The sequence below is a fragment of the Fukomys damarensis genome, unplaced genomic scaffold (assembly GCF_012274545.1).
Source record: "Fukomys damarensis isolate Sample0158 unplaced genomic scaffold, DMR_v1.0_HiC HiC_scaffold_39, whole genome shotgun sequence".
Lineage (NCBI taxonomy): Eukaryota > Metazoa > Chordata > Mammalia > Rodentia > Bathyergidae > Fukomys > Fukomys damarensis.
In genome coordinates this window covers 56,757,227-56,770,537 of record NW_022900951.1, presented here as the reverse complement: position 1 = coordinate 56,770,537, position 13,311 = coordinate 56,757,227, and the positions used below count along the sequence as shown (strand labels likewise).

General features: G+C 40.5%; 1 protein-coding gene across 1 annotated transcript; it reads right to left on the bottom strand.

The window, feature by feature from the left end:
• Positions 1 to 1,386: 1,386 nt before the first annotated feature.
• On the bottom strand, positions 1,387 to 1,999 carry LOC104850850 (high mobility group protein B1-like). The gene has a single exon (XM_033760422.1). The coding sequence runs from the start codon at positions 1,915 to 1,917 to the stop codon at positions 1,387 to 1,389; it is 531 nt and encodes a 176-aa protein (XP_033616313.1). The 5' UTR covers positions 1,918 to 1,999.
• Positions 2,000 to 13,311: the final 11,312 nt, after the last annotated feature.

The following is a 13,311-nucleotide window of genomic DNA, read 5'->3' as shown; positions in this document are numbered from 1 at the left end:
TTGAGACATGGAGTATTATTTTTCATCGAATGACTTTCAGTCTATAAATTTCTTTTTGAGTTAAATGTGTTTCTTGTGTGCAGCATATTGTTGAATCTTGTTTCTTTTTAAAATAATTATTGTATTTCATTATCACTACAATTTAATTTGCTCTTTTTTTTTTTTTTGATACCAGGGATGGAACTCAGGACCTTGCGATTGCGAGGTAGTCAGTGGCACCGCTGAGGTAAATTCTGGCCTTTGGATCTTGTTTCTTGATCCATTCTGCCAATCTGTTTCTTTTTATTGGTGAATTGAGACCATTCATATTGATGGTTATAACTGATAGGTATTAACTTATCCTTGTCATTATGTTATTTTCCTGTTGTTTGTTCCCCCTTTTTTCCATCTGTTTTATTACTTGCCTTGCCTGGTGTATTCATTCTATTGGGATTTATGGAATTGTTACCTTTATTATCTTGTTTTAGAATATTCTTGACAAGTTTTTAGAGTGCTGGTTTGGTGGTCATGAATTTCTTCAGGTGTTCTTTATCATGGAAGTATCTTATTTCTCCATCAATTTTGAAAGATAACTTTGTGGAATATATCAATCTAGGTTGGAGCTCTCATTGCCTTAAGAGTTTTTTTTTTAATAAAAAAAAGTTGTATGTACTTAGAAGCATTCAAAATGTCAACAAAATAGCTGCAACTTTTTTTTGCAATTACAGAGTGGTATTCAGTTAACAGAACAACATTTCATATAAGCTGCATCAGAGACAAATGAAGATGAAAAACTTCCATTCCTGTATGTAATTAATTAGTGCTGTGCACCAACAAGAACCTGCTTTACATTTCCATGCCAGTTTACAATCCCCATACTGTACCAGGCAAGGTCAGTGGGTACTGAAATACCACCAGGACAGGGCTATCTAAAGACACATTTGATAGTGTGTTGAAGATACAAAAAAAGACACTGTACAGTTTAAAAACAAATCTTACACAGCCTTACATTTCAATTTTTTTCTTTAAAAGAAGTGAGTTATGTAGGGGAAGTGGGAAGGTGAGGGGAGGGGAAATAAGGGAAAAGAAAAAAATGAGAAAATGGAAATAAAGTATTTTTAAACAGGGAAGGGAGGAGGGGGTGAAGGGAGGGCAGTGATAAGGGGGGAAAATGAGAACCAAGACCTGTCATGTAAAGGTACAAGATCCCAATGATGAATGTAACTGTACTGTATACCTAAAATGTACCAATAAACTCAATGAGAAAAAAAAAGAAGTGAGTTGTGTACAGGGGGGTTAAATGCCTTATAGGCAAGAAAAAAAAACTGCCCTAGAACCAACTTATTCATCATTATCTTCTTCATCTTCCTCCTCCTCCTCCTCCTCTTCCTTCTTTTTATTGCTTTTTCAGCCTTGACAATTCCCTTTTTTTGGTGCATCAGGGTTTCCTTTAGCTCGATAAGCAGCAATGTCCTTTTCATACTTTTCCTTCAGCTTGGCAACCTTCTTCTCATAAGGCTGCTTGTCACCTGCTGCAGTATTATTCCACATTTCTTCCAGCTTCTTCGCAACATCACCAATGGAGAGGCCAGGATGTTCCCCTTTGATTTTTGGGCGATACTCAGAACAGAAAAAGAAGGCGGAAGGAGTACTCTTGGGCACATTGGGATCCTTGAACTTCTTTTTTCTTTCTCCTTTAGGAAGGCTATAGGTTTTCATTTCTCTTTTATAACAGGCCTTGTCTGCCTTTGCCATGTCTTCAAGTTTTCCTTTCTCTTTGGCAGGCATGGTCTTCCACCTCTCTGAGCACTTCTTAGAAAACTCCGAGAAGTTAACAGAAGCATCTGGGTGCTTCTTGTGCTCCTCTGGGCAAGTTTGCACAAAGAATGCATATGATGACATTTTGCCTCTCAGCTTCTTAGGATCTCCTTTGCCCATGTTTATTTGTTTTCCTCAGCGAGGCATAGAGTCACCCTTGCCCGTCCAGCTCTCACTTGACCTGTCACTGTCTCTGTGGAACTCAACGTACTCGCCATTAAGCATTTGTGTTGAGAAGTCTGTCGTGATTCTCATGGGTTTTCTTCTATAAGTGATTCGTTTCTTTTCTATAACAGCTTTTTATAGTCTGTTCTTGTGATAAAATTCTGGAATCTTTATTATATGCCTTGGAGTAGCTTTTTTCTGATCATGGCTATTTGGAGTTCTATCTGCCTCACTTATTTGTATGTCTAATTCCTTTTCCAGTTATTGGAAAGTTTTCTCATATTGCTGCTGTGAACAAGTTTTTTTATGTCCTTTGTGCTATCTTCTGATTTTTCATTAATTCCAATTAATCTTATATTAGTCTTCTTTGTCTCATCTAGCAGTTGTTGTACGGTTTTTTGTAGTTCCCTTCTGTTTTTAAGAAGTCTTTCATGTGATGTTTACCAACCACAACCTTGTTCTCTACATTTGATATTTTATCTTCACACTGTTTGACTCTGCTGTGTATACTTGAAATAGTATTTTTAATCTCCTGGACTTCTATTTGAGTCTGTTTATGGAATCTGGTTCTTTTCTGTGTTGGGCACTCCTAAACTCTTCTATTTTTTTTTTAAATCTGTACGCACTCTAGATTCAATAACCATTTCTCTCATTTTTGTCATCATCTCTTTATCTGTGTAATTATTTCTCTTTTGGCTTTGTTAAGAGACTTATTCATCTGTTTTGTTACTTCACTGCTACCATTTCAGAAAATTCATCTGGGTGGCTTTTGATTTCTTCCCCCTCACTGCTCCCTGAATTTTCCTCAGGTGAGTTGAATAATGCGGTTTCATCTTGCTTCTATGTTTTCTCATTTTCTGGTTTTTTATTCACTTATTTATTTATTGAGGCTTGTAAGTTGCTTATGGTAGGTAATTTTATTGCTAGTATCAAGACCGCCTTAGGAAATGACTACATTTCAGAAATGTGTTCTAGGTGTAGCTGGCTCTTTTGGCCTTTGAGTCTGTCCCGGGATACTGCCTATTCCATTTATTAGGGATGAAAAATTGCAGCCTGTTTGGCCTAGCACCCAGTGCTTTGGTACTGGAGTGTCTGTCATATTTATGACCCCAAGACAATCTAGGTATTGGCATAGAAGGAAGATCAATTGATCATAAAAACTATGTCACCTTGGCTAAAGTTGTACAGTCAGCAATAACAATAGCATCAAACACAGACTAGAAAATGATAAACTGTGATAACTAATAATTTGCCATCTTTAACCATAGGTACAAGATTTGTAGTCATATAATAAACTCTAAGATAAATGAGAAAATTATATACAGTAAATATCTACTCAATAGAGTAGCTTTTCCCTAAGGGGAGAAAATTTAAAACAGAGAAGAGGAAAAAATAGAGAAATGAAAGAAAAAGGTATTAGAAGCCAGGTATTGTGGCAGGGATCCATCTCCCGCCTTCTTTTCTTCCCCAAGTTTTTTTTCCAGTGTCTAGATTCCAAATCTTGGAAAGGCTTATTTATTGCTGCTTACTGCCCCATCTTCTGCCCAGAAGTATTTTTTTTTTGTACTGGGGATCAAACTCACGACCTTGTGCTTGTGAGGCAGGCAGTAGGAACACTGAGCTAAATCCCCGGCCCTTATTCTTTCTTAATAAAGAAAATAAATTTATTTCTCATAGATTTGGAGGTTAGAAAGTCCTACATCAAGGTTCTGGCATCTGATGAGAGCCTTGTTAAGTCATAACACAGCAGAGGGCATCACATTGAGAGGGGAGAGAGGGAGGAAATGCTTATCTTATTTTTTACTATGTGACAGAGTTTTGCTAGGCTGCCCAGGCTGAGCTCAAATTTGTGATCCTCCTGCCTCAGCCTCTTGAACAGCTAGGATTATAAGTTATCATTACTTTTATTTTCTGCTGTTCTTGTAGATATGTAGTGATACTTTACTATGTTGCTAATTTTCATAAAGTGCCTCACTCTATGAAAACATATGAAGACTTCTCAGAGGCATTCCAAAAAACAAAGAGAAGCAATAAGCATACACAGCACACACACACACACACACACACACACACACACATTTAACAACATCATTTAGCAAAATGTCCATAGAATAGTAGTTAACACAGACTAGATCAGGCCTTCCTATCAACCACTGGCTAAGGACCACCTCCCCAGCAATCTTCAAGGGCCCTGGTCCCGCCTAGGGACCTGCCTAACTCCCAAATAAGTAGCCCATAAGTCACTTCTTGGGAAAATTCCCAACTCAGGCACAGGTGCAAAACACCTCAAGGTGTCTGAATAACCTTTGGCCAAGGACAAACTCATTATCTACTCATCCATATGGGTTGCATCTCAGGGGTGTACTTATAACAGCGTGAATTGTGGGAAAGGACAGGCACGGTTAACACAAAGGACGTAACTCCGCATGAGGTGTCACATACACCCAGGATAACCCTGTGGGACTGACTTAGGCTCTTCATCAGAAATAAAGGACCACTTCCACCATCCCCAGGGCCACTGTGAGCCTTTTCACTGGCCTATTCTCACTCTGCAGAATGAATTTCTTTCCTGCCTTCGATAAATATACACTTTCACTGCCTCTTCTGTGTGTCCTGTCCAATTCTTCAGAACACCAAGAACTGGAAAGAAGCCCTACAGGATCCTCCATTCATTAACATCATAAAGACAGTCTATTCAGAGAAATTGTCTTCATGATGGAAATTATTGTAACTTTTTATTCCAGATATTTGCTGGTGGAGATTATTTACCTTAATTAAGTACCTTAATGAGTTAGCTAGAGGGGCAGGGCTAAGCCCACAGCCGGAAGCTGATAGAACTGACCTGAAGTACAAATAAGAATCTTAGTCCAAGCATAGCTTCAATAAGAGGGACCTCAGAGAAGTGGATTTTGTGAAAGGTTTACACATCTCTTGACTACAAGTACCTCGGGCTCATATCTTAACCATATAATATATGGGGCTCATATATTAACCATCTCTCTAGCTTCTGTAGACTGGAGGTAACTCAGCAAATATTTGTTGATGAAATTGAATGGAATTAAACAAGCCAAGAATGATGTCAAGGATTTCCAAACAAGCATGTCAGAACAGGCAGGGTAAATTACCACAAAAAGTCTGAGAACAGTATTCCTGAATGTAGCAGAGACAGATGGATGCACAGGACTGGCAAAACTCCATTGGAAAAAGAAGACAAAACATTGCCAAAAATTTGGAAAACCTATCTATAATCATATCTCACTACTAACAACTGTTATTTTTGTTTATTCTCTTAGAATGGGTGTCCATATGTATATTACTTGTCATTCACTAATTTATTCAACAACTATGTATTGAGCACATGTGCCAGGCATGTTCTGCACATGGTTGAACATGGGATGTAATCAAAATTTGCATACCATTTTGTAGCCTGCCTGTCTACTTATTGAGTATAAACCAGTATTTCTCACAGTGTGTTTGGCTGAGCACAAACTGCCCCATGACAAGAAAGTTCCATGATCAAGGAAGCTTGGGAGAAGTTTAGAGCCTTTCTTGTGGCTGTGCACTACTGGTTGTTTTTTCTAGCTGATGTGTGAACTGTGGATAGCTCCACGGCTCATCCTGAGCTCTCTTCTCTTTTCCGTTTATGCTGGTTTTCCAGGTGAACTCATCTAGCCTCGGGCTTTAAATTATCATGTAAATTGTGGGATCCTTTGTGACACTTAAGCACATTACTGTATCTAGATTAATGGAACCACCTCTAAAGTCCCAACTGGGCAATTTATGGAGAGATCGACTCAAAAATAAAAAATCAAAAGGGTTGAGGAAAGCTCCAGGTTCAATTCCTAATACAACTCCCAGAAACTGAGGCTCAGGGAAGCAAATAAATTTGCCAAAGATCATACAACCAGTGAGGAGAAGAACCAAGATTTGCATACATATCTGCCTAAATATGATGCCTCTGTCATTTTCACTCCATGACACTGTGACATAAAAGAAATATTTCGGCTAGGGGCTGGGGATTTAGCTCAGTTGTTCCACCACCTGCCTCACAAGCGCAAGGTCCCAAGTTTGATCCCTGACCCCCCCAAAAAAAACATCTGCTAGCATTTCCTGTTCCTCCCCCCAAAGCATAGGACATTATTAACATGTTTTGAAAGTAGCAGATCCAAAAGCTTTCTTTACTGCTAATCTCAGAGCTTTTATTATACATTCATTCATGCCACACGTATTGGGTACATTGACACTTAAGGTGTTGGGGATATAGTAATGAGCCTGACACAAGATCCCCGCTCTCATGAAGCTTCTACTCCAGTTAGAAGTGACAGAAACAAGGTCCCATACAGGGAAACACCTCAAATTACTTCAGGTAGAAGCAAATTCTGTGCAGGGAATTGATGGGGTGATATGCTAGATGGGAACAGGAGGGAAGGCTACTTTTGAAGGTGTTATGGCTTATGTTTAGATGCCCCTTCAAAGCCTCATGAAAAATGAGGTGGGACTTTTTCAGAGGTGGCTGTATCTATAGTGTGTGATGCTGGAATTGATTCATGGTGCAGTGCTAGGCTCAAGGGCACTAGGATTAAGGCTGTGAGTGCTACCTGCCCTAAGTAGACTGGATAAAAGGGACAGGAAGACACTGTTAAAGTTCCTTGTTGTTTTTGCTATCTTGTGTCCACCATGAACTTTTGCCCCTGTGCCATGTGTCACCCTGCCTTGGAGCCAGCTGATTATGGATGGAAGCCTCTACTGCCTCTACAAACTGTGTGCTAAGTAAACCTTTCCCCTTTTATTTACTTTTTTTTTTTTTTTTCATACCGAGGATAGAATTCAGAACCTTGAGCTTGCCAGGCAGGCACAGTGCCACTACGCCAAATCCCCAGGCCAACCTTTCCCCTTTTAACTTTGGGTGTTTTGTCTTACCAAGAAGAAAAGTAACCAACACAGAGGGGAAGATCACAGAAGCTTTCTTGGGGGGTGACTTTGGGGTCGAGACCTAAAGAAGCCAGGAGGGAAGGAGGGTAAGAGACAGTAAGTGTAAAGACCTCAAGGAGGAAGAGAATTTGTTGCTTCCAAGAAATAGAAACCAGCCCAACAAGGAGTGAAGCAGAGTTGTCAGTGACCATGCAAGTCCATTCACTCAGATCTGCTTGCTCACTGCTGACCAAACAGAAAAGGCCATTTGTTTTTGGTGGGAAAAAAAAGCTTTATTCAGAGCTGGCTGCAAGGTGATGGAGGGGCCTCATTTGCCTCAAATTACCATTTCACTGTGTTCAGGTATGCAAAAGTCTTTTATAGGAAGGAAGAGCAGGGAGAGGGGATACAATGAGGCAGTAGACAAGTCCCTTTTCCACTCCTTCCCTTCCTGTGCACAGAAAACTGGACCTTGACCTCCTGGTGCCAACATCTGCATAGTCTGTCCACTCACCTGGGCTGAAGAGAGAACAGAGTGATGTTTTCAACCTGAGGAAGTTTGGAAAAGCTGCTTCTCTGAAGGAAAAAAAAATCTAACTTTTAAAATTCCATTTTGCCATGCTGGTTGCAGGATTGCCTGTGACTGTTATCAATAGAAATCATACAGATTTTGTGATTATTGCAGATACTATGTCAATATATTCAACACTATAAAATCACAGTGCTTGGGGGGTAGGGGTTTAGTTCAATGGTAGAGCATATGTTTAGCATGCATAAGGCTCTGGGTTTGATTCCAGAACAGCACAAAATTTAAAAATTAGTGGCTTTTAGATCTATCACTACATACTATCTAATAAAGAGTCATACATACACTACAGTTTAAAATCTTTGCAGTACTGGTGATTAAACCCAGGAATACTCTACCACTGAGCTATGCCTTCAGCCCCATTTATTATTGTTGTTGTTGTTGTTATTTTGCTATACCACCCATTGAACTCAGGGCCTTTAACCTGAGCTCTATGTCCTCAGCCATTTAAAAAAAAATTTTTTTTTTAATTTTGAACAGGATCTTGCTAAGTTGCTAAATTGTCCAGGCTGGGCCTAAATTTGTGATATTCTTGCCTCAGTCTTCTGAGTACCTGCGATTGCAGGCACGTGTCACTATGCCTGGTGGATTTAAAAAAAAAAAAAAACTATTCTGAGGTTGAGTGTGGTGGTGTGCTTTTGTAGTCCCAATTATTTGAGAGGCTGAGGTAGGAGTATCATTGGACCCCAAAAGTTTGAGACTGGCCTGGGAAACATAGTGAGACTCCCCATCTCAAAAACAAAACAAAACAAAACAAGCCAAAATACTATTCTGGCTGCTGTGTAAGGAAAAGATTAAAATGAAGCAGGAATAAAGGCAGGAAAGGTGGAAAGGACAGGGTCATGGGTCACATGGCAACCACGGAGTGGGGAGAAGTGGGAAACTTTTGGTTACATTTTGGATATTGGATTAGGTGGTGATTTGGAAGCAGGCCTTGAGCTAAAGGGAAGGATTAGGAATGACTTCTAGATTTGAAGATTCAGCGACTGTATGAATGGTGATGCCATGTACCGGGATGGTGATGATTTGAGAAACAGCAAGTGTGAAAGGAACAGAGGAATTAATGGTTATGCTTTATGTAGATGAAATCTGAGTAGCTTGCTAGGCATTCAAGCATTGATGCCAAGTGGGCCAATGGATACACAGCTCAGGGCAGTGGGCAGGGCTGGAAAGGGATATAGGATTTCCTTCTACATTCAGTCATATAGTCTTTGCTTTTCTCCGCGTTATTTTCCTAGAATAGATTCCTAAAAGTAGGATTACTGAGTAAAATGGTATGAGAATTTAAAATTTCCTGGTACATTTTGCCAGATTTTATTTTCAGGGGGTGGTATTTATTCAGTGTGTTAGCAGCCAGTAACCATGCATCAATTTGATACTCTTTCCAGCCTTACATGTTGTAATTTCTTCCACCACTCTTTATTTTTTGTTACTATAATTGGCAAAAAGTGGCCATTCAGTTTTTTAAACGGAGTATGTCTTTGCTCATTAGGGAGAGTAGACATTTTCCCATATGTTTGCCTCTTAATAGTATTTCTCCTTGTCTGCTTGTGTTTTTGCTCATTTTTTTCATTATGCAAGAGTATTTTCCTTACCACTGCAAGGACACAGGCCAGTGACTCTCAGCCCTGTTCTGTGTCCTACAGAGCAGGATGAATAAGGGACAACAACATTTTTCACTCTTCTTGGACATTTGGAAGCTTCTTCTTGGAGCTTCCTTAATGCCCTGCTTTCTTGCTGCCTGCCTCCGGCTACCCCTTCCCTGTCTCTTTCCTAAGAAGATTCTTTTGCTTTTTCCTGTACCCACTCTGAAATTTGCTGCAATTCAGATTTTTTTGGGGGAGTGGTGCTAGGTATGGAACCCAGGCAAGTGCTCTAACACTGAGTTATATCCCCAGCCCATATCCTGGGTTTTTAAAAAAATGTCTAAACGTAGGCTAGGGATGTGATTCAGTGGTAGAGCTCTTGCTTAGCGTGCACAACACCCTGGGTTTGGTACCAAGCACTGAAAAAAAGAAGCCTAAATGTAAAATATAACACAAAGAAAATGCTTAAAATCAATATTTATTTTGTTTGTATACCTGCAAAACTTGTTACAAATGAACAACCGTGTGTCTACCACACAGGTTAGAAAACAGCTTGACCAGGGATTTAGTTGCCTGCCTCTCAAGCAAAAGGTCCCGAGTTTGATCTCGGTAACAACAACAACAACAACAACAACAACAACAACAACAACAACAACAACACCCAGCAGCACCCTGGGTATCTCCTACTTGTTATTTTTTAATCTCTCTTTTTCTCTATCCCTCCCTCCCTTTCTTCCTCCTTTTTTTTTTTTTGTGTGGTACTGGAGTTTGAACCAGGACCTCTTGCATGAAAGGAAAGACCTTGAATTATATCTCTAACTGAGCTACACTCCAAGGCTTAAAATATATATTTTTCTACATTTGAGGTTTAAAAATTTTGTTTCAGCTAGCTAGACAAGGCATCTACATTCTAGACCCTTTTAGCAGTCACTAAACATGTGAAAGGCCATTTCTTTACATTTATAAAGGCAAAGAGAAAAGGTCATGACTGTCTAATAGGGAACATGAATCCTCAAATAAATTATCTTACAAAAATATCAAACTTGCTTTTCCACTTTTCTACTACTGTCAAAAATGGGAAAAAATCACATTAAAAATATGTAGGCTGGTATAGCAAATTAGGACCATTATTTGAATATATTAAACATGTCCTTCAAATGAATGTACAAATTTAAGTTTAAAAAATAGATCAAGTTTTACTGTATATTTCTTTGGTCCACCAAAAGACCACTTATCCAACTGACATTAAATGGGACTGTGGTTCACACCCATGAGTAGCAACACACACCGCTGAGACCACACGTGACACTCGAATACAACTCACGTACAATGGCTAATACTGCTGTGCCCTAGGAGTTTGCTGCACCTGCTTCATCTCCTCCTGCCCACATCTGTTTTTCTTCCTCTTCAACAGATGTGGATCCTGAGGCATTCCTTTAGAAGCATCGCACACGATGATGAGCTCCATCTGAGTCCGCTTCCTGGGGCACCAGACGTGTGATGCCCTAATGTGAGGGTCATTCATTGAAATGCTTTTAGGGAATGAAGTAGTTGGGTTTGACGCGCCAGGGAGTGGTAGGGTAAGTTGGAGAGATCCTGCCCCATCTACATGTTATGTATGTATGTATGTATGTACGTATGTATATATAACATTTATTTATTTATTTATTTATTTATTGGTACCAGGGATCGAACTTGGGACCTTGCACTTGCGAAGCAGGCGATGGAACCACTGAGCTAAATCCCCAGCCCTTATATATATTTTTTAAAAGACATAGGCCAAGTGTGGTGGTGCACACGTGTAATCCCAGCACATGGGAGGCTGAGGCAGGAGGATTGCCATGAGTTCAAGGCCAGCCTGAACTACATAGTGAGACCCTGTTTCAAAAAAATCAATAAAAAAAGAAAGAGAAAGAAAGAAAGAGAAAAGAGAGACAGTCCAGGCTGGCCTCAAACTCTCAATCCTCCTGCCTTAGCCTCCAAGATCTCTGGGGTTACAGGTGTGTGCCACCCAACCCCTCTTGCCTCACCCTATCTAAAAATTTAAAAAGTAGCCAACACTATATTCTAGACAATGTGTGTTCAGTTCAGCATTCAAGCCTCCATTTACAGCCTTTGCTTGAAAGGTGTACTCTCTCTGTTAGTTACTAAAGCAAGACCTGCCTCTTCCATGTATTTAAGTTTGGTCAGTGTAGGAAAATTCTTAAAAACATTATCAACTCATGATATAGTGGCCAAAGGTCCTGAGCTTTCCAGGGTCAACCCCAGATCTTTTTTTTTTTTTTTTTTGTGGTACCGGGGATTGAACTCAGGACCTTGTGCTTACAAGGCAGGCAGCAGAACCACTGAGCTAAATCCCCGGCCCTGAGCCCTAGATCTTGAACTGCAGAGTCCCACTGACACAATGCCTGCCACGAAGCTCTGGTACAGCCAGCTTCCTTCTCTGACCCATATCTTCAGTTTTTAGCACCTGCTATTGTCTGTGTGCAGCCAAGGCCCTTCTCTGTGTTTGCTTTGTAAGCTGTTTTCAGTTCTCTTACATCTCTTTGGAAAAGGAGCCTGGTGGCATCACGGACACAAGCTAATGCTGAGGCTTGAGGAGACGGGAATTTGGGCTGCAAGCACTGGGCCAAGCTGACTCTCACGTATAGCTGTCACCATGTGGGTAGTGGAACCATACCTTTTTTGATGAATGGAAGTGACCCAAGCCACATCTGGTCTGGGTACTTTTGCACCTGGCCAGACTATGTGTGATCCGCTTTTTTGGGTGGTTTTAGTGAGCTGGAGACCAAAGAAGGCAGACAATTGGAAGACCACCTCCTCCCTGGCAGGAGCATGATGATGGCTGCCCACTTCCCCAGAGCCATGCCACCTTGTCCACTCCATCAGAAGCTGAACTTGAGTACGAGAAATGAAGTCCTTCAAAATGAATTATCTGCCCATGTGCCATGTGTTTGTTTGGGGCTCTGAGGGGCTTGTGAACATCAACTCCAATGTATGTAGGCCTCACATGAAACCAAGGAAGACCTGAATAAACTCTCTAGATTCACTTGCTTTTATCTTTTTTTCAGTACTGGGGATTGAACCCAAGGCCTTCACATTGAGCTACATCTCTAGTTTTTTCATTTTTTGAGCCAGGATCTCACTAAATCACTAAGTTGTCTAGGCTGGGCTTGAACTTGTGTTCCTCCTGCTTCAGACTCTCAGAGTGCTGGGACTACAGGCAGGCATCGCCATGCCTATTCACTTGCTTTTAGTTGACTTTAAAAATCAGGAATTTTGGAGGTCACATAACTGAGCAAATATGTTATTAGTCTCCCTACCATCTTTTTTTTTCCCCTTGTGGCTCTGGGGATTGAATCCAGGCCCTTTTAACTGAGCTACGTTCCTAGCCCTTTTAAAATTTTGAGACAGGATCTTACTAAGCTGCTAAATTGCCCAGGCTGAGCTTGAATTTGTGACCCTCCAGCCTCAGCCTCCCAGAGTGCTGGAATTACAGGCATGTACCCCACACCTGGTTTTCTCCCACCACTTTGCTGTAGATAACATCTCTGACATGTGGGTCATGATAATGGTTGCCTAGTTTACCCTTCAGGGACTTGAAGGCTGTTTTTGTTGAAACCACCAGCTCTTCCTTTGTGCACAGGTGTCCAATGAGTGACCCGTTGAGGTCAGAGGGTGTCCTATCTTCTCATGCTTAAATGGTTCACGAATAAACTTTCTCTTTTGCAAAACTTGACATTTCAGTGAATGGTATACTGGCAGGTGGGTAAAATGGGCTTGGTTTGGTAACACACATGTGGTTGTTCGAACATGTCCGTGATCTGGGTTTTAGTGTCTGAATAAAGGCATCGTTGTTACAATGAAAACCAGAGTGTGAAGCGTAAGATAATTTTAACACGAAAAAGTTTATTTTAAGAAGACACAAACAGCTCTAGCTATATAAAGAGTATAATTCAATTGCTGGTAGCAAGCCAGTAAGAAATACTTTTAAAAAATAAAAGAAAAAGAAGAGACAAGAAAACTGTGTAATATTACCCCACAGAGGGCTCTCTTCCATTTTGTTGGACTCCTACATAGACTAGGATTGTGATCTTGCCTTGTTTCTGCTTCTTCTTGAATTTTAATCCAGGGACACAATCTCATCATGTGGTGTTGCCTTATCTCTGCCTTCCAGTTTAGAACGCTGGTATATAAACTCCTACCTCCCTTGTGTGTCTTAAGTGCATTATTGGTGCTCAGTAAGCACTGAAGTGTAAGTGCTAA

Bases quoted from the DNA above. Each gene is read 5' to 3' on its own strand.
- LOC104850850 (XM_033760422.1), bottom strand. From the start codon at position 1,917: ATGGGCAAAGGAGATCCTAAGAAGCTGAGAGGCAAAATGTCATCATAT.